Source organism: the organism of the source record quoted next, unplaced genomic scaffold (assembly GCF_019419815.1).
Source record: "Pyrus x bretschneideri cultivar Hongxiangsu unplaced genomic scaffold, Pyrus_bretschneideri_v1 Contig7, whole genome shotgun sequence".
In the NCBI taxonomy this organism is placed as follows: domain Eukaryota; kingdom Viridiplantae; phylum Streptophyta; class Magnoliopsida; order Rosales; family Rosaceae; genus Pyrus; species Pyrus x bretschneideri.
The window spans coordinates 3,474,819-3,493,574 of record NW_025999809.1 but is presented as its reverse complement, the minus strand read 5'-3'; the positions used below and the strand labels follow the sequence as shown (position 1 = coordinate 3,493,574).

At 37.6% G+C, this 18,756-nt stretch overlaps 5 protein-coding genes across 12 annotated transcripts; 2 read left to right on the top strand and 3 right to left on the bottom strand.

The window, feature by feature from the left end:
- Positions 1-1,778: 1,778 nt before the first annotated feature.
- On the top strand, positions 1,779-5,269 carry LOC103934377. 2 transcript variants are annotated; one of them, XM_048573614.1, is made up of 14 exons: positions 1,779-2,022; positions 2,286-2,402; positions 2,696-2,752; positions 2,847-2,948; positions 3,083-3,163; positions 3,260-3,378; positions 3,476-3,577; positions 3,685-3,801; positions 3,992-4,060; positions 4,167-4,233; positions 4,416-4,469; positions 4,554-4,643; positions 4,754-4,837; positions 4,950-5,269. In XM_048573614.1, exons 1-14 carry the CDS (start codon positions 1,996-1,998, stop codon positions 5,061-5,063), a joined length of 1,200 nt encoding a protein of 399 aa, XP_048429571.1. In that variant the 5' UTR covers positions 1,779-1,995; the 3' UTR covers positions 5,064-5,269. The 2 variants fall into 2 exon arrangements, with proteins under 2 accessions (XP_048429571.1, XP_048429570.1); XM_048573613.1 differs by having other exon boundaries at positions 1,783-2,022; positions 2,693-2,752.
- Positions 5,270-5,276: 7 nt separating this feature from the next.
- Positions 5,277-8,628, bottom strand: LOC103934357 (uncharacterized hydrolase YNR064C). Of its 6 annotated transcripts, none has more exons than XM_009344104.3 (13): positions 8,370-8,615; positions 8,217-8,271; positions 7,984-8,039; positions 7,768-7,868; positions 7,557-7,626; positions 7,302-7,371; positions 7,105-7,161; positions 6,944-7,011; positions 6,778-6,858; positions 6,468-6,545; positions 6,214-6,369; positions 5,733-5,885; positions 5,277-5,573 (listed from the first exon to the last, which is right to left on the bottom strand). In XM_009344104.3, the coding sequence occupies exons 1-13, from the start codon at positions 8,526-8,528 to the stop codon at positions 5,487-5,489; spliced, it is 1,191 nt and encodes a 396-aa protein (XP_009342379.2). In that variant the 5' UTR covers positions 8,529-8,615; the 3' UTR covers positions 5,277-5,486. The 6 variants fall into 6 exon arrangements, with proteins under 6 accessions (XP_009342379.2, XP_048429573.1, XP_048429574.1 ...); XM_048573618.1 differs by lacking the exon at positions 5,277-5,573 and adding an exon at positions 6,005-6,056 and having other exon boundaries at positions 5,808-5,885; positions 8,370-8,624; XM_048573616.1 differs by lacking the exon at positions 5,277-5,573 and having other exon boundaries at positions 6,005-6,369; positions 8,370-8,628.
- Positions 8,629-10,391: 1,763 nt separating this feature from the next.
- LOC103934359 (hemolysin A) lies at positions 10,392-13,884 on the top strand. Of its 2 annotated transcripts, XM_048574066.1 has the most exons (10): positions 10,392-10,552; positions 10,779-10,851; positions 10,996-11,075; positions 11,499-11,601; positions 11,716-11,872; positions 12,068-12,196; positions 12,452-12,538; positions 13,195-13,239; positions 13,537-13,755; positions 13,826-13,884. In XM_048574066.1, the coding sequence occupies exons 1-9, from the start codon at positions 10,438-10,440 to the stop codon at positions 13,735-13,737; spliced, it is 990 nt and encodes a 329-aa protein (XP_048430023.1). In that variant the 5' UTR covers positions 10,392-10,437; the 3' UTR covers positions 13,738-13,755; positions 13,826-13,884. The 2 variants fall into 2 exon arrangements, with proteins under 2 accessions (XP_048430023.1, XP_009342381.2); XM_009344106.3 differs by having other exon boundaries at positions 13,537-13,884.
- On the bottom strand, positions 13,882-15,421 carry LOC103934378 (ubiquitin-like-conjugating enzyme ATG10). The gene is made up of 4 exons (XM_009344127.3): positions 14,575-15,421; positions 14,409-14,477; positions 14,168-14,267; positions 13,882-14,090 (listed from the first exon to the last, which is right to left on the bottom strand). Exons 1-4 carry the CDS (start codon positions 14,773-14,775, stop codon positions 13,882-13,884), a joined length of 579 nt encoding a protein of 192 aa, XP_009342402.3. The 5' UTR covers positions 14,776-15,421.
- A 182-nt stretch (positions 15,422-15,603) lies between these two features.
- LOC103934358 (rhodanese-like domain-containing protein 4A, chloroplastic) lies at positions 15,604-18,265 on the bottom strand. Its single transcript, XM_009344105.3, has 4 exons — positions 17,512-18,265; positions 16,996-17,098; positions 16,202-16,444; positions 15,604-15,955 (listed from the first exon to the last, which is right to left on the bottom strand). Exons 1-4 carry the CDS (start codon positions 18,210-18,212, stop codon positions 15,908-15,910), a joined length of 1,095 nt encoding a protein of 364 aa, XP_009342380.2. The 5' UTR covers positions 18,213-18,265; the 3' UTR covers positions 15,604-15,907.
- Positions 18,266-18,756: the final 491 nt, after the last annotated feature.

Genomic DNA, 18,756 nt, shown 5'->3' with positions numbered 1-18,756 from the left:
ATTGTTTTTACGACATTCGGTTGATGATTGTGATGAGGTGATTATGTTGGAACTCATGCTATAATAACCATATATTAGTAGATATTATATGCAGATTTCAATTATATACATATTTTTCAAAATAGAGTTTATTATATTTGAATGATTAAATTTTACGATCCACTCACGTTTTGTTTTTCGACCCCTTTAAGATATAGTGAGAAAAAGGAGGCTTTTGGGGCAGACAAGTCGGTGTGGCAATAAGGCGGTTCACATGCAGAGTTTGGTGTCCACCTTTCTACATTTTTATCTGGTTTGTAATAACACATAATCACACTTTTGATTGTGCTAAGCACTGCACTTAATTTGTGTTAACTGTTGAACTACTAGTAGCTTTGGATTGATGTGATAATAATGGGACTTAGGTTGTTTAGGATTTGCATGATAGTTGAATTTCCAATTAATAAAAAACATTTTGTTCAAATTTATTCACATCATTTTCTCCTTATTATGCCTTTCTTCATTAACTTAATGATGTGTCGTCATCCTATGATGAGATTGCATCGTTAACTTAGTGTTGGCCATCACATTACGACCTCTTAGCTTGTTGTGATTGGGTCGGGGTGTATTAGAGAACATGCAAGCCAGCATCAAGTTCTTAATCTGTAGGTAAAGAAATTCTAGCCCCGCTCACTTTAAAATTATGGGTCTGTCTAAACTAATTTTAAAACTAAACGACCCACATATGTTTTTCATTGCTTATGTGTTTGTACAAGTTTTACGTAAGATAATTCTAGACCATCCAAATTACCCATATTGATGTGAAAACAAGCAGACCCATGCAACATGTTTGACAGTTCGTGACTTGTTAGCTTGGCAAGCGAAATGCCTTATATTTGCTTCTGCACAAAGAAATATCCATTCATCTTTTGAGAGATTTAAGGAGCAGTAACGTGGAGATCCATTAATTAAGGTCCAAGATCGAGCCTAGTTTAAATTACAAAGTCCACCCCAAATTAAGGGTTCAATAGTCTTTGACACTGCTCTATTACAAAGTATTAGATCTTTTGCCTTGGCATTCTGCTAAATTTAAAAATAGAAAAAATAATAGACACATGCTTTTTTTAGCCTCTTACACACTCATATTTAATCAAATTCATTGTTTTGTTTAATTTATTTAATCTGATTACCGGAAGTGAAGTTCATGAGAAGTTAAAAGATATGTAAAATGCTAAAATTAGTGTGAAAATCACTTTCCTTAAAAATACTAGTTCAACCTAGCTGTTTGAGTTGGTGATGATTCAAATTCAAGGAAATTTTCCTTAAGTTGATCGAAATCATCAAATAAGAATGATCTTTAAAATTGGTTAAGATTATTCAGTGTATTATCGTTTTTTCATATGATTAATTGTTATTTTATTAAATTTGTTTACTACATTACATAGGCCCGTAATTCAACTTTGGACGAAAGATGATTATCACATGTCACATGTCACATATCATCTACGAAAGTGCTAATACATACAATCATACTAAAAATAAAAGATGGTGTTCGTATTCATACACTTATTTTTACTTTCACACATCCCTTTCAATTTTCAATCGTCAAGTTGAATCAATTGAAAAAATAAATTAACACAAATGTATGTAAAACATAAAAAACAGTGTGAGAATAGCACGCCGGAAAAAAAAAAAAAAAAATGGTACTTTACATCGAAGTGGGTTTGTAACCAACGAATTAGGCAGTCTTCCCGCGTTTTGGCGGCTTTTGAAGGAGACGTGGCATAAGTAGCTTTATTTATTTATTTGAAAATTGGCTTTTGCAGCTTCAAGAAACGTGCCGCGTCACTTGCTGGACTGCTTTTGAAGCCCCGCTGACGAAACTTTTTAATTAAATTTATTCTCCCCAATATATACCATATTTTAATTCATAATTTTTGCTTCCTTTCTTCCGATCACCATAATCTCATTTCTCAATCTCTCAACATTCAAAATTTGTTTTTATTCAACTTGGAGATGATGATGCTGAAGACCCCAACTTCTGTAAGTCCCTCTTTGCAATCTCTCTCTTAAAATTTCTCGGGTTTTGGTTTCGTAGTATGATACTTTCTATCTCCCTCTGCATTCCTCATTTTCTTGATTTTCCTTTGATTTATTCTATGTTCCATTCTTCGTGTTTTTTGAAGTGATGCAGTTGAATTTGTTTTTTTTTTTAAATTGGTTTATGTGGCTTTTACATGTCCAATCTTGTACCCTTTTAATTATTTTGGTTTATATTTGTTTTTGTTGTTTGCTCCTGCAATCAGATCTCTCACGAGGACCCGAAGAGGAGGTTCTTTAGTTGCAGTTTCCTTTCTACCATTGCTATGCTTTCTGCAGTTCTCTTCTTTGGGAGCCAATTTGTTGTCACTGATTATAAAGAGGTACTCTCCTCGCCATAATTGAATATATATATAATTATACTATATATTAACCCTGCTCTTTTTAAATGTGAATACTTTGTTCATATTATTAATACTGTTGATACTTCGACCTTACGGTTGTTGATATGCAGTTGATATGGTTGCCAATATATCATCAATAAACTTGACTACATATTTTAAAAAAGTGCAGTTAACTGCATTGAATAAGTATTATATATGTATATGCATACAGATTCAGCTGTTCTGCTTAAAATGGCATATTTAGTTCTAATTAGGCATTTTATTCGCAGAAGTTTTTAACATGGGGATCGGTTAATGGTGTGCAACATACAATTTCGAAAAGTTGCGAGGTTTGTTCTTATATGGCACTTGACTTTTCTTTATAATTTATATGTACAGTGGTTGATATTTGTAGTTGTGATTGATGATGTCCTACATGTTCAGACTCAATGCAAGCCTGAAGGAACTGAGGCACTACCTAAAGGAATTGTTTCCAAGACCTCCGACTTCCTAATGCAACCGTTATGGGGTCCCCGAAACAAAAAGGTATGCCCGTGTTTCTGTGTTGATTGTAGCATTAATCTTAGGTTTTGATTAGGCAGCTTGAAGAATTTGGTAATTAGGGTTGCAGGCAATATGATTTGAATGTTGATATATGTTCTGCACTCCTTTTGTTTTAGAACTCAAAGTCATCAACAAACTTATTGGCCATGGCAGTTGGATTAAAGCAAAAGGAAAGTGTGAACAAGATTGTAAAGAAGGTAATGGAGAGCACAATTGTTTCTCATCCCATTGTTTAGTTTCTTCGATCTTTGAATTCAATGGATTTGATATCTCATTGTTATTCGGTTTCGCAGTTCATGTCAAGTGATTTCGTTTTGATGCTTTTCCATTATGACGGTCATGTAAACGAGTGGAGAGATTTGGAATGGAGTGGTAAGGCCATTCATGTGTCTGCTATGAATCAAACTAAGTGGTAATTGCCCCTAGCTATAATTTGAAACTGATTTTTGCACTTGCTCTATTTTTCCTAGTCAGTTCTAGTAACTTGGTCCGCTTCCTTTTTCACATAGGTGGTATGCCAAGCGTTTCTTGCATCCAGATATTGTTTCTGAGTACGAATTCATCTTCCTCTGGGACGAGGACCTTGGAATCGAAAATTTCAATGCTGGAAGGTGCTTGCCCAATTCGTACATTATTTATGCATTAATTGATGTGAACCATTGCATCCAAATATTGTTTCTGAGTATGATGAATCCATCTTGGTTTCTTTCATATGCAGATACTTATCGATTATTAGAAAAGAGGGGCTTGAGATATCACAGCCAGCACTGGATCCTGACAACTCCGAGGTGCATCATCTTCTTACGGCGAGAGACAACAGAACAGAAGTACACAGGTGTGCTCTCTTTCCTAAGAAAATAAGGAGACTTACATCAAACCTAATTGGAAATTTGGCCGCAGGCTCTATTAATACTCATGTATTCTGAGTATATTCTTCAGTATTTGCTTGAACTTAGGTCGAAGTAACGTTTCTCTTTCACATTTCCTAAATTGCTCCAATCTTTTGGTTGGTGATGCATTAACAGGAAGATAAACAAGACGCTTCGTGGTGGAAGGAAGTGTGATGAAAACAGCACTGATCCTCCATGCACAGGGTACGAATTTTGCATACACACATAGATGATTATAGTTTACTCACACGTGCATCAATCCATGTATGCTGCATGCGTTCCTACACCTCTTAATTATATGTATGGGCAGGTTTGTTGAAATGATGGCTCCTGTGTTTTCACGAGCATCGTGGCGCTGCATATGGCATATGATTCAGGTACAACAAGGTTTAAGTCTTCTGCATTGCTTAATGATAAGGTTAGATTCGGGTTTTAACTTGTATTATCGAAAAGGATGAGATCAGCAGGAAGCTAAACCTCATTTATAATCAGGTTTTGGTCAATGAATCAGACTTTTAACAGTTCTTTATTTCTTCACCTTTTTCCCCCTCCTAAACAGAATGACTTAGTTCATGCTTGGGGCTTGGATTTCCAGCTTGGTTATTGTGCACAGGCAATTTTTCCATCTTGTAAATTACATCTTTTCTTCACCCATTATATTCTGTACATTTCTCATGTCCGAATCAATCCTTTACAGGGTGATCGAACTAAAAATATCGGAATTGTTGATTCTGAGTACATTATTCATTATGGTATTCCTTCATTGGGGGGTTCGGCAGCAAACAAGGTCAGAAATTTTGTACAACTCCCTGTCTCTCCCCACTCGTCTGTTTTGCGAAGTTATAATTTTCGTATGATTTGTTTATATCTCACTAATGGCGAAAATCACCAATGCAGACAAATGCTGATGCAAATGATCAACCTGCTCAAAATATAAGCTTGCCTAGTTCAGAACAGCCGGTATCTGACCCTAGAACCGAGGTAAGAATTCTACTGAAGTTCTTTGTAGCATAAATATTTCTCCTAGCCCAAAGCTTGTACCGCGAACTTAGGGATTCTTCAAATTCATCGTTCATGCATCTATTATGTTCAGGTAAGGAAGCTATCCTTAGCTGAATTGGAAATTTTCAAGAACAGATGGAAAAGGGCAATCAGAGAAGATAATTGCTGGATTGATCCATTCCAAAAGAACATCACAGCAAAGTAAAAACAGAAAGAGATTGATTTTCTAACCAATCACAGCATCCAAAAATTGGATATCATGTAAAAGCAGCTGCTCAAAAAAGTAGAAAATAAAAAGCATCTTCCCAAAAAAATTCAACCTTTCAGTGTACATGCTGCTATAGCTATATGAAAAATTGTAACTGGATTGTCCATTATTCTTAATACGATTTAAATTTACACAAAATTCAATTCTGGATAGCAAGAATATTAGAACATTTTTCATTATTTGTTCATGGTGCCTTTTCATAGCATACATATGGAATTTGTGAATAGTATTACAATTTGTAGCATTCAATTGGTAAAATTTATATACTATCTCAAAAATCTCAAAAATCTATATACTAACACAAGAAACATGGAAGTTGATTTACCCTTTAATTCTCTCAAATAAGCAATGATAAAAGTATTAAAGACCAAAACGGCTTCTTCTGATAATCCCCTTAAGGACTTCCCCAAGTTCTTCGCCGCGATCCTCCTGCACGTGATGGCCTGCCTGAAAATGCCCGGATTGTGTGAGTTCTCAAAACTAAAAACGTCAGACAATCGAACAAGGTTAACATAAAAACATTAATCTGTTGGACGGTGTATATATTTTATGTGTGTGTGTAAAGCTAAAACTTGTCCTGCATATGTGCATAGAAGAGGGTGGTACCATAGGAATTTCAATAAGCTTATGCTTAGAATTCTTGCAGAATTCTTCAACACCGTCATAACTCAACCACCTGTCTCTTTTGCCCCAACAAACTGTGGTCGGAACTTTCCAGTTTTCCTCTGTTAGTATCGTCTTCATTTCTCCCACATACTTCTGCCAAAAGCAGCATAAGAAACTGCATTAGCAGCATAATAACCCGGTCTCATGAAAAATTGATTATGCTTTCAGCCAAACTCTAATACAAATCCAGGGCCCTGTACGGTGGCCACCACCTGTTTCCCCTCAGGGCCGGGCCTGCATAATTTAATGGCTGGCATTGGACTTCTATGAACAGAAAATTATGTGAGATATTAGTAAAACATGATGGTAGGGAGGAAATTGGCCACTCATGGAACTTTAAGAGGAAAATCGGCAGTAAGGTGCACATGCAGGAGGGAAATCGACGAAATACTAAAGTACAATATATGATAAGAAGGTTCACCTTCAGCTCTTTCTTCATGGCCCTGCTAATTGCATTTAGTGCAAAACCGGATGCTCCAGATGTGAGGTAAGGATTTCTGTAGACCATAGCATCGTCCTCTTTCATTTTGTAAGGTCCGGAGCTTTCCAAGGCTTTATCACTAGCCCTCAAGGGATCCTAGTCGATCATCACACAGAGAACGTTAATGACCAAGTTCACATTGGAATGATACTCTTTTTTCCCGGCAACCAAACAGAAAATGAATATTTTCTTACCTGAGAAAATATTTCACCCAACAAAAAGTTGCTGAAAATTGACAAGGTTGATGGAAGGTTGGCATGCTTCTCTGTTAGCTTTAATAAAAAGAAAAGATGACATTATCTGCCTGAATAAGTTTACAATGCAGCAAGATAACACTATAACATCCATCATAATTCTGTTTCTAATCTTCAGATTTCTTCTTGAGAAATAAGACGGCGATTTCTAAATAAGAAAACCTTGCGAAAACTCCGCAATTTGTTCAAAATGACAAAGTATGAGTAAAAAAACCAAGAAAGAAATGGTGGATTTCGGGAGAGTACATACCGGAGGATTTAAGAGTATTATGTTGTCAATCTTTTCCTGATGACTGCTAGCGTATTTAACTACAACCGGCGCAAAGTATCCCTGAGAGGCACATTAAAGATCAGAGTTCTTTTCAATTGCAGGCTTTGAATTACATGTTTATATATTCACTGGAGAAACAAAATACCTGGACAACGAGCGTGACCTTGTTAACAGTAACTTCGTTTATGAATGACTCCAAGGATGCTACAAACTCTGCAAAACCATGAAAAACTCGACGACATAAACAAGAGTACTTTTTACATTTATCTGCCTGACTTCATAGGAGAGAAGACCAAAAACAATTACCATTCATAGTGTAGTCAAATCCATATTTGGGTTGAGGCTTATCTGAAAATCCAAAGCCTGCAATTGAAGGCAGATGCAATAAGCAACAGATTGAACTGCTTTTCAAGCGAAGCAAAAATTGAATCGCATGAGTAGTTCATGTTAAGAATTTGAACTGCATTCAGGATATAAGATAAACTTGTGGTCTTGATTCTTACCGAGCCAATCAAAAGCAATCGTGTGATAGTCCTTTGAGAGTATGGGAAGAACTTTGCGATAAGAGTATGCCTGATGATTTGAACACATTTATGAATAAACAGAAGAATATCAAGACATAGATGGGGAACTTGAACACGGATTTCACAATTTAAAACATGCGTTTAACATGCATCGATCGATCATACAGATACAACAACACAAAAATGGTAGAAGGCTTCCTATCCTACTGCATTGACAAATTAAGACTGACTCACCTGAGAAGGAAAACCATGAATTAATATAACTGAAGGATTATCAGCACTTCCGGATTCAACGCAAAACCATCTATGGAACAAAATCATATATACAGAGCATGTTTCAATTGGTAAACCCTGCAAATAATCCAATCTCAATGTCTGCATTCCACAGAATCATATAAACAAACACATTAACTAAAGAATGTCTAAAGGTAATTTATAAGCTCACCTGAAAACATCAGTGGAGGCCTGAGAATCAGCACCCATTGCGAGTCCAAAAATCGGGTCTTTTGCCTTCTCGCCAGAACCAAAAGCAGCATAAGCTTTCACCTAGAGGAAAATGATAAATCGAAGTTACGGTTTAAGCATGAGCTAAAGTGCAAGTGGCTTTCCAATGGTTAAATTAACAAAAAACATAAGAAAGAAAAATAGGAAAGGGACTCACTATCTTCCCTTGCTTAAACCATTCATCGGAAGGACTTGGTCCATCAGAATACTTTCCTGCCAAAACACCCACATTTCCACTTAACTTTATATATAAACACACACATACGCACAAGCGAGAAATATAATTGTTATTAGCACTTCAAAAACAGTCATCCTGCACGTGAAGAGCGGGATGACATAACTGGAGCGCAAATAACAGCTCCCTCAAAAATGCCAGAATTAAGTAAGCACCTCCACTAAAGGAAAATCCATCACCGATTTCAACAGGAGCATCAATGTAATAATCCTGACAAAGAAAATATAGTCAGAAATCAATAAAATAAAAAAAATACAGAAATTAACATTACAAAAGTTAAACACAATGATCAAAGAAAGAATCGTTACATCCTGGCCGCTGGATCTGCAGGTGAATTTGAGGGGCTTCTTGTGGTGGTTGGATTTAAGATTATTACCAACAAGTGATAGGGATGATGCAGGAATATGGTTGTGAAGTTGACGAGCATAATAACAAAGCGAAGGGGTTTTGGCTTGCGTTGCTGCCATTGCTGCTGCTTAGTAGTTGGTGGTTAATTTGTGTAAACTGTAAGAACGGTAGCAAATTAGCAATGGCGGGAGAGGGTAGTTGGTTTAACGGCTGATATGGTTACAAGTCATAAACTGAAAAATTGGTGGGACAGGGTAGTTGGTTTAGGATAGACATTTTCTGGTCCTCATCTGCTGTGTGACACCGTACACATATTCCCAAAGTCCAAGTTTTATATTATGAATTTGGTTGGGATTCTTTAGGGAAAGAAAAATTCTACCAACTGTTAATGCATGCAATCGACTATTATTGCACCATATATTTGATTATTTTTGAACAAACAATATTATCTACATTAAAGGGGTGGTGGGCTAAGCCTCATAATAGGCTAGCAATAATATAGTTATGTGCGCTTTGGTTATATCCCTAAACCCTATTGATCTTAGTATTAACAATTGATTCAAGCATGCCACTTAGTACTATGATTTAGTGGTATTCTTTTTCACTTGTAAGTGAGAGGTCTTAGGTTTGATTCTCTACTTTTAAACCACAAACATATTACTAGTCAAAGAAATTTACTTTTAAACCATGTTTTTTTATACAAAGGTAGAAAATTTAGTGCCTCTCCTATGACTCCTTGCCTCTCTCTCTCTCTCTCCCAAAAACCCCTAAACTTCTGCAACCCTCCTTGACGTCGGCCTTTGGCTCCGGCTTGGGGTCAGCGGTAGCCCAATGCCCTTCCCTCCTCGCCTTCCTCCCTTTCCCCCTTTCTTCCACTCTCTTGTTTCCTCCCTTTCTCACCATCTCTCCTTGTTTTTTCGACCACCTCCATCTTCCCCTTTCTTCCACCTTGTTCTTTTGGTTTCCACCATTTCCTTCGATTTCCCCCACTTCCCCTTCCCAGAACCTTTCTCCTCCACCCCCTCCCCATATCCCTCACCCCCACCCCCATCCCCCTCTTTGCTTTTCCATTTCAAGCTTTCCTCTAGTTTCTTTTTTCTCATCCTCTGTGTCTGCTTTTTTTCCTGCACTACTCTACTTTTCCTTTACTTTGGCTTTCCTTGAGCTCTCTCAATTCCTTGGGGTTTGTCTCAATTCCCCTAAGTTTGTCTCAAACCGAGGCCTTTATGCAGCTCTCTTTCTCCGATGCTTCTTTTCGTCGCATGTCCTTAATTACCAACCACTGCTACTCAGTCCAAGTGCTTCTCCTTGACAGCGAGCTTGGGTTTTTGGTGGCTAAGTGCATTTAGCACTATTTGGTAGGATTATGGGAGCGCTCACTGCGTTGGTGGCTCGCTGACCCCTATTTTCTGTTGATCCAGTTGTTTCGTTTGGTTCGTTCTCTTGGTGGTGGTGGTGACCTTGCAATGGAGGCATGTCGGCTGACTTGGTGGTAGATGTTGGTTTCCTCTCCATTTTTAGGGTTTTTTGGGTTGTTTCTCAGTTGGGTCCTTTTAGGCTTTCTGTTGTATTTGCTTTTCCCTCTTGGACTTGTATTTAGGTTATGTGCTGCCTTTTGGGCTCCCTTTTCCTTATACTAGTCTTTTTATTTTATGAAAGTAGCTTAGTTTGACCAAAAAAATCATATTTTTATGCAAGCGACATATAACTCAAAACAAATCCAAACTGTAGTGAATTCAATCTCAAAAGCATATGTAGACCCACATCTACTACAGCCAATATAATTACGTCTATGACTGCAACTTAAACCATTTAGATGTAAAATATGTGTATAGATTTAAATATTTTTCAAAGGTTTTAACATTTCAGCTAAAAAGTACGAAAAACCAAAGCCCAATCCAAACCTTGAACTAAAATATGTTATGTTGTTGACCCAATTACAGACCCGACCCAATTGAAACCGCCAAGAGCAAACTACTCAAATCGGGTTTAGCCTCCACTAGCGGATGTGCAGACAGAGAATCAGATATGGGGCTTCAGCTTCTCAAGCTCCCAAATCACACCGTAATCTCCTGCCGTTTTGCAAGAACGAGTTCAACCTTCTCTTTTCTCTTCTCGCAACCCAACTTACAGGAACTCCCTGGTCCTTCTCTCTTCCTCTCCATCTGGTTTTATTTTTGTTGCTATAATTTGATTCTCCAAGTCGAAAGTAGCTTAATTTTCATTGGGGAATTTTCACAAGCACCTGGGGTGCTATCATTTGGCTCTGCATTATTGTCCTTTACATGGCAATTGTATTATAAGGTTTTTCATTTTTTGTGGTCTAACACTTGAAATCTCTAATTCTTTAAACTGGGTTTTATGTTCAGCGAGATGGGTCGGAGTGCCAATGCATAGAACCTTTGCTTCTGTGAAGTTTGCAAAGGCTCTACCACCAAAGAAGTAAGCTTTTTAATCTCCATACTAATTTATAAATTTACACATTTTGCAATTAGTGTTGGGTCTACGCTTGACTAATGACAATCTGTGAAGTTTCTTTTCGTTAATTATATATTTACTTTTGTGTTTGAAAAATGACAATTTTAGGAGGAAGAGGCTAGATGAGGTATGCCTCGAAAGGTTTCAACAATATAGTCGAACCTTCATCCAGTCGTGGATCTTACAAGGTGAGCATTACAGTTGAATTACAAGGGTCATTGATAGAAAGAAGGGAATATGCACAAATAGAGCGGTTATATCTTTGAATCGAAAAGAAGGAGGGACACTATATGGATGATAAAATGGCGCTAAACCGTGGTGTAAATACTGCTTATTGTTGGTTTCCCTCTATTCTATTTTGATTGTAAGTTTATGACCGGTTTCATTTTTGCATATTTCTCTAGAAAGAAATTTGGGTAAAGATCTAAACTGGTTTGTAGTCAACTTCAGCATATAAAATTCAGGATTTTTGTCACTCTGACTGTAGTAAATGTTCGTGAAAATCTGTTTTGCACATTACTTCATCTTTTATATGAGCTGAAACTGCTGTTAAATATATATGACATTGTAGGGACTATGGAGGTAATTTTGGTTCATGTTTACTGGTGTAGGGAAAGTATTTGTGGATGGAAAGGTAGTCAGCAAAGCCGGGACTCCAGTCTCAGACAAAGCTGATGTACAGATAATGGCTGAAGTCCCAAAATATGTATGTAGGTGATTACTTCACTTTGACAAACCAACTTTTGCTTCGTTTATACTGAAAATGTGGTTGTGCTGTAACTTTAGCGAGACCTTCTGTTCTAATTTGTACCTATTTTGTCCATCCAGAGCAGGACACAAGTTAGAAGCTGCCATTGAACAGCTAGGTATTGATGTCTCGGGCAAAGTAGCTCTTGATTCTGGGTTGTCAACTGGTGGATTTACTGACTGCTTACTTCAGTACGGTGCATCATTTGTTTATGGAGTTGATGTAGGTTATGGGCAGGTAATACAATTATTAGGTAGTAATTCAAGTTTTGTTCCATTAATTGAAAATGTAGGTTTATCAGCAGGGTTGGAGTTTCTTTTTTTCCCTCTAATTTTCATGACTATAGAAATGAAAATTGAATGGAATTACCGTGGCCTGTGCCTTACTTCTCTTTGATATTCCTCTACTCAACAATTGATTGCTTATCATTAGGTGGCAGAAAAAATTCGGAAGCATGAATGTGTTAGCGTGATAGAAAGAACAAATTTAAGATACCTTCCTGGACTCCCTCAAAAAGTTGACTTGGTGACTTTGGACCTCTCTTTCATCTCCATTCTATTGGTACGCTTTCAAATACTTGTAAATGTATATTGTTGTCTGGTTCTTTGGCTGTTCCAATCTCACTTTTATTTTCTGTTACTGGAAATTCCGAGGATTTGTTGCTTGTATAATTCTGTATGTTCTCTATGTGCTATTCGCCTATTCCCCATGGAAAAAAATATACTTTCTAAGAAATTTGAAGGCTAGGTAGCTTTTTTTCACTATTATGCCTATGGGTTTTACACTTGGTCAAGGCTTCTTTTAATTTGGAAGCAGGTCATGCCTGCTATAGTCAATGTGATGAAGGAAGAGGCGACACTGGTCACCCTGGTTAAACCTCAATTTGAAGCTCGCAGATCACAAGTAAGAGTCTGACATCAACCTCTTACATCAACCCATACTTACCTTTGGAAGCTATTTCGATTTATTTTACTTGAAATTAGAAAGTATAGCAGAGATGACAATATAGAGAAGGAGTTACCTTCCTTATCCAGGCTACAACAGTATGCCAATGCAACTGCTATTTGATATTTAAAAAAAAAAAACCTTTCGAACTAGGAATTCATGAAAAATATTGTGCATTTATATCTGGACGTTTCCAGAATAACGAATATTTCCTTTGCATGTATATGCACCACTCTGTATAAGAAAGTTGTGTTGCTTTGATTGAGCAAACTTTTCTCTTCATACTAATCCTTGCATAAAACTTAAGGCAGACTCTGATAGGTCTACATTTGTAAGTTTTCTCTACTCTTTATTGTGCTCAATGCATGGAGCAATTTCTACGTAATTTACAGATAGTTTGGATTTGTTTTCTGTTTTAGTCGCGTGTTGGCTTTCAGTACTTTCGAGGGTGGAAAATCTAGAATATTCTAATTTCAAATGCACAATGATAAGATAAGGATCGATGTTGTCCAGAAAACAACAACAACAACAACATCATCATCTCCCAACAAAACCTTGTCCAGAAAACATTGTAAGCAAAAGTTTAACAATTCAGAAGTTCATTTTCTTTGCAGGTAGGAAGTGGTGGGATTGTGAGGGATCCATTAGTCCATCAAGAAGTAAGCATTTCTTCCTTGTTTTTATCTGGTTTCTTTCAGCCTAATATCTAAAAGAGAACAGGTGTCCCTTTTATTTTTCACCGTCTTGTTAAGTCATAATTGTTTTTTAGCCCTAACCGAGGCCTAGTGTATGCCCCCTTGTAACTGGCTGTTTCACTAATCGTAAGTTCATCAGCTTCGTGATAATGCAACATAATTATCAAATTGCTAAATAATGGTACTTAATCAATTAATCACTGAATTCGATTAATGTTTTGATTGTTTACAGCCTGATATTGATTAAGTTTTATTGAATAGGTTCTTGATAGGATTATCAAGGGTGTAGAGAATTTTGGATTTAGCAGCAAAGGATGGATCGAGTCTCCTCTTAAGGGTGCTGAGGGCAATACAGAATTTCTGGTTCACTTTACTCGGACAGCTAATAGAAGTGAGGATGAACTTAAAATGTTAAATACAACAGAATCTGTTCATTCTCCCGAACCTGCCATTAAGGAGTAGCACAAAACGGAAGATAGGGTTAGCAATCCCAATTGTCCGGCGTCAAAACGTTGTTACTTTAAATCATCAATTAGCTTATTTGAAAAGGTTTTTCTACAATTGTAAGGATGAGCAAACTACATAATGCGATCTGGTATTTCGGGTTCACGTCCGGTTTACTCCATTGTTGTGAGGAAGACACAGTTCTGCATGATTCATTGAACAGATTTTCTTCTTCAATTTTGATTGCGATGGAGATTGAGGAATACGTACCTCCTGAGTTATAAATGCCCATTTTGATTCCAGTAAAACCTTCGATGAGCAGCAAGCAGGTAGGTCCTTTTCGATTTCTTCCAATGCCAAGGGCTGTCCATCTATATATATCATTCAATGTTACGAACATTAACGCTTGAATTTTTCTGCTTAAGTTGCCGAAAACAGGTTAACATACCGATGTGGTAACTGCGAAAATACAGCACGGGAAACCGATATGAATCACTGTAGACTATATGGAAGTCGTAGTAACATACTTGAGGACTACTGGTCTCAACCTTTCAAACAGGAAATACTAAAAATGGCAATGCTCGAGTTAGTCGCCCACGCCATCAATGAATCAATGGTTGGAGTCGTGGCTTGCGCGTGGAGGACTGTCGCTAACAAAATCCTTACAATATGGTCAGCTATATGCTCACCAGAGTGGCATTATCAACGGGCTCGGACGCCTCTTCTTCCCCAGTGTGATTCTCTTCATTAACATCTTCCTAAGACAGATCATTAATTAAATTAACAAAGTATGATTAGCAGATTTTTAATCCGAGAAGCCGCCTGTCTTAATACACATTGACCCACGTGTCCTACCTTGCTTGACCCGTGAAGGCAAATCCTCTCCAATGACAAGTAGCCCTGCTGCTGCTGCTGCAACTGAGAAAGATGAGGAGAAGGAACCCAATTCCATGGAGGCAAGTCGGAGTTGAATTCTTTCCGGTTGTCGGCAAAAGCACGTGCTGCGACATAGAAGTCACGTGACGAGAGGGCTCCATCCCATCCCAAAACCTCCATAAAATTCGTTTGATTTTCCTTTCCTTGTAATTGAGAATTCAAATCGGGTTTGAAATTCTTTGCTTCTCATGTCGTTTAAATTTCAAAAGGGTTTTTTTTTATCACAAATGATCCTTAAAATTGACCTATTCAATCAATAAGATTTCAAAGATGAAAATTGATCAATGTAGTATTTGGATATAAATGCTTGAAATTAATGTCATCCTTCTGTTATAATTCCGTCAAAACTTCTACTGCATGGGCATCTTTTATGTAAGAATAATTTGTATGGGTTGAGTCCATTGGGGACAGGTTTTGTGAAAGGATTTGCAATGTTTTGGCTGGTCAGGCCGGACTGCGGCAGAGAAACTTAATTGATTTTTTATTTTTGGATCTAAGTATGACTCTTATGTATGTCATATCAGCACATTAACAGATGTTTTGATAAAATTCTTACGAAATGATAAGATTGATGTGTAGCACTAATATTCAGAGACAACATTGGTCAATTTTAGATTCTTAATTAAATGGGTCAATTTTAGAGAACATTTTAAGTGTCGTTTAATTACACGGGATTTGACACCCCTTTTTTCTTTTCTTTTTTCCTTTCCCTCTCTCATCTCAATATTACCTCTGGCAAACTCATTAGTCATTACTAGTCTTTAGTTTGTATCGATATTTTCATCCACATTCTGCGCACAATGTCATATGGTTACACAATTACAAATTTATAAGGAATTTAGACGGAAATTTCATTTGAACTGAGACTGATAACGCGATTAATCACAGGGGCATTGTCCAAAGGGGCTTTTTTTTTTTTTTCCCCACCAGAGAGGTAACATTTATACATAACACAATGCAACACCACATGGAAGATTTGTGCATTTTCGAATGGTTTCATAACACGGTTCCGCTGCAACGATCACCATGGGACAAATGTTAGCTCAAACGCACTTATTACAAAATATACAGCTGATATGAAAATTCAGAACTAGAAATTTACTGCTACTAAGACATACAACGCCGGTCATTTATCAATAACCTCTCCTCGATATGATGAATATAGAACTAATGATCGGCAAAACTTGTGAAAAAATATGCTTCGCCCAACCGGAGGCACCACTTCTGAGCAAGACAAGTCACAGCGTCGATCTCAGGGCTTCGATGGAGTTGGGGAAGATGGCGGTTTCAAATCTGGATACTGCATCGGAAACAACCAAAATGAAAAAACGTACATGAACAAACAGACATGACCCTATTGGAAAAGAAATTTGAAACTGCCAATGGATTGTGCAAAATCCACCCACCAACATTGGTTAATGGAAGCCATAACTCTAGAACGAATGAGATTAAACCATCTTTTAAGGTAAAGCATACGGTGTCGATAATTAAGGATATGTAATCTTTTGTAACTAGTAATTATTAATGACAAAGAAACTGAACATACGCTTGGGTAGGGAGAGGATGATCTAGAGCCATTTTTCATTTGTGATGCGGAGTCTGTAGACTTGGTTGTGCGTCCATTGTCTGTCGTTTGACTTTCTCCTGTGGACAAATTTCTAGAAGTGACAGCACCATTGCTGTCTTCCTTTCCCTGAACAACTCCGTTTGCCACAGTTTCTTGTGAAGTTTTAACCTTCTTCTTGGGGTAGATATGCATAGAAGGTGGCAAAAGAGTTTCTTGTGATTCCTGAGGAGGAAAAAGGTAAACACATTATCTAAGAAAACAAAACTGGCCAACACACTTTAGCAAATCCTCGTGTTAAAAGTTGAACTGCAGCTTCAGAATTCTTATACGCACTCGTCAAACAGTCTTTAAAACACCCTAGAAGCAATTTCAAACCTATGCAGTAAATCATTTCACTAGTCAACTTGGAAATTTTGCTTTAATTAGGTCGTTATCGGTACAACAGAAAAACTTAAGCAGTCGGAGAATTCAAAATTTCCCATATGCATAATGTATGCCCTTATAACTTTTTATGGTGCTGGTACACAAATCCAGAAAAGGAAAATTGTTCCTCACTCTAGGGTTATAGGTTCTCTACTACATTCGGAATTTGAATGGTTCCATCAGAATCTTACACATCCAAAAAAATCTACCAAGAATTAATGAATCAAAAAACAATTCAACTACATTCTCCTGAAAAGCATCAACACAAAGGCTGATCTCAATGGAGCTACAGTTCAAATTAATCGCAGATAACGTGAAACGGAAACTAAAAGAAAAGAAAAGACGCTTACCAGCCACCCTTTTGTACCTCCAACCCCACCCTTGATTGCATAAGCCTCTTTGAAACCATTCTTGAACAGTAACTCAGCCACTTTGATGGAAATTCCATCAAAACTACCTTCCAACAAGAGAAACCGATACTGAGATTACACATACCTTTAAATCCAAAAAAATGAAATAAACTTATCTTCCTTCCACGGGATGTCATTACGGCGGTATTTAAGCTGGCTTGGGATACCGTCACACTAGCATTGGAGGTAAGTTTTTCTCCTAGAACTAGACACTCATCATAGACCTAAACTATCAATCCATATCTAAGGCATGCTTGGGATTGCTTCTGAGAGCACTTTTAGTGCTTACTACGTTTAAAAAAAAAATAAAAAAAAAAAAACCCTCCTTGGTTGTAGAAGTGCTTTTCCAAGGAAGCACTTGGATTTTTAACATAAATTTTTATACGTTTATAATAAAACCACTTCTAGCATAAATTCAAGTAAAAGATGAAGCTAAAGCAAAATCTTTACACTTACTTGCCCAGAATACAAAGCACAGTCTCTGCTGGGTTCGCAAACCTCTCCAAAACCCTTTTCACAAACCCAGCTTCGTCATCCTCCGAAAACGGAACCTGCACAGTACCCTTGTTCAAAATCTTCAAATTCGGAGACTTCAGGTACCCCAAGCTCTTCTCGTCTCGAATATCCAACAGCTGAGCATTCGGGTCGTCCCGGAGCTTCCGAAACGCGTCAATGACGAGGACAAACTTGTACTTTCTCAAATACGCCTGAACCAGAGGAATCACAACCAGCCAAACGAACGTGCACCCAGCAACGAAAAACGGGTTCCGATTGAAAAAGTCATCGATCGAGACCAAGATTGATTCCAGGTTTATTTTGTCGGAAACTTGCTCCGGTGCGGAGGCTGCGGATTCGGAAGCGAAAGAAGGAAGGGCAAATGGGGTGGTTGCAATGAGCTCGGTGAGGAGGAATTTGAGTTGGGTTTTTGGTAATCTGTGAGGGAAATGAGTGGGTTTGAGAAGGAAAATTGGGGTGTGAGGAGTGTTTTTGGTGGAGGGAAATTGGAATTGGGAAGAATTGGGTAGCAGGGAAGTGGAAATGGCGGGAATGGTGGTGGTTTGGGGAAGAGAGGTTGGTGGAGAGGTGGACGGTTTCTGGGCTTTGAGGTGGTTTTGGGGTGGTGGAGAAAAGGAGAGGATCATGGAGAGGGACTCCATTGGAGAGGAGTGAGAGGGAGATGGACAGAGAGAAGATAAGGCCAAGAAGGTAAAGGATGATCAATGGAATTGGATGGTGGATTTTGGGTAGTAACAAAAGCAACCCATGACCCAAGAGTCCAGCCCAATTTATGTCTACAATTTTTATTTTTGGATGGCAAAGAACGTAATTCACATTCCTTTTTTTCTCATGACATTTCTGTCTTCTACTTGTTGTTAGACTTTTTTATTTTTTACAAACGATAGCGTTGGTATGTCAAATTTTTAGTTGTTAAAGAGAAGGAGGCTCAATGGGGATCGAACACACAAATAGGCATATTGTTTTTCATCACTGCAGTAAAATGTCAATAGAATAAATCAAAACGTAGAACACAAAAATAGAGAGTGCATGAGGAGGTAATTAGAGTATCTATTGTTTCATGGCAAAAAATGACAATTTTAGATGCGATATGTCACACGACTCAAAACCTGTGCGAATATACCAAATTTATCCTATTTAATTAGAAGATAAATCAATGTAGTTTATATTCTTTTAGAGTTGGTA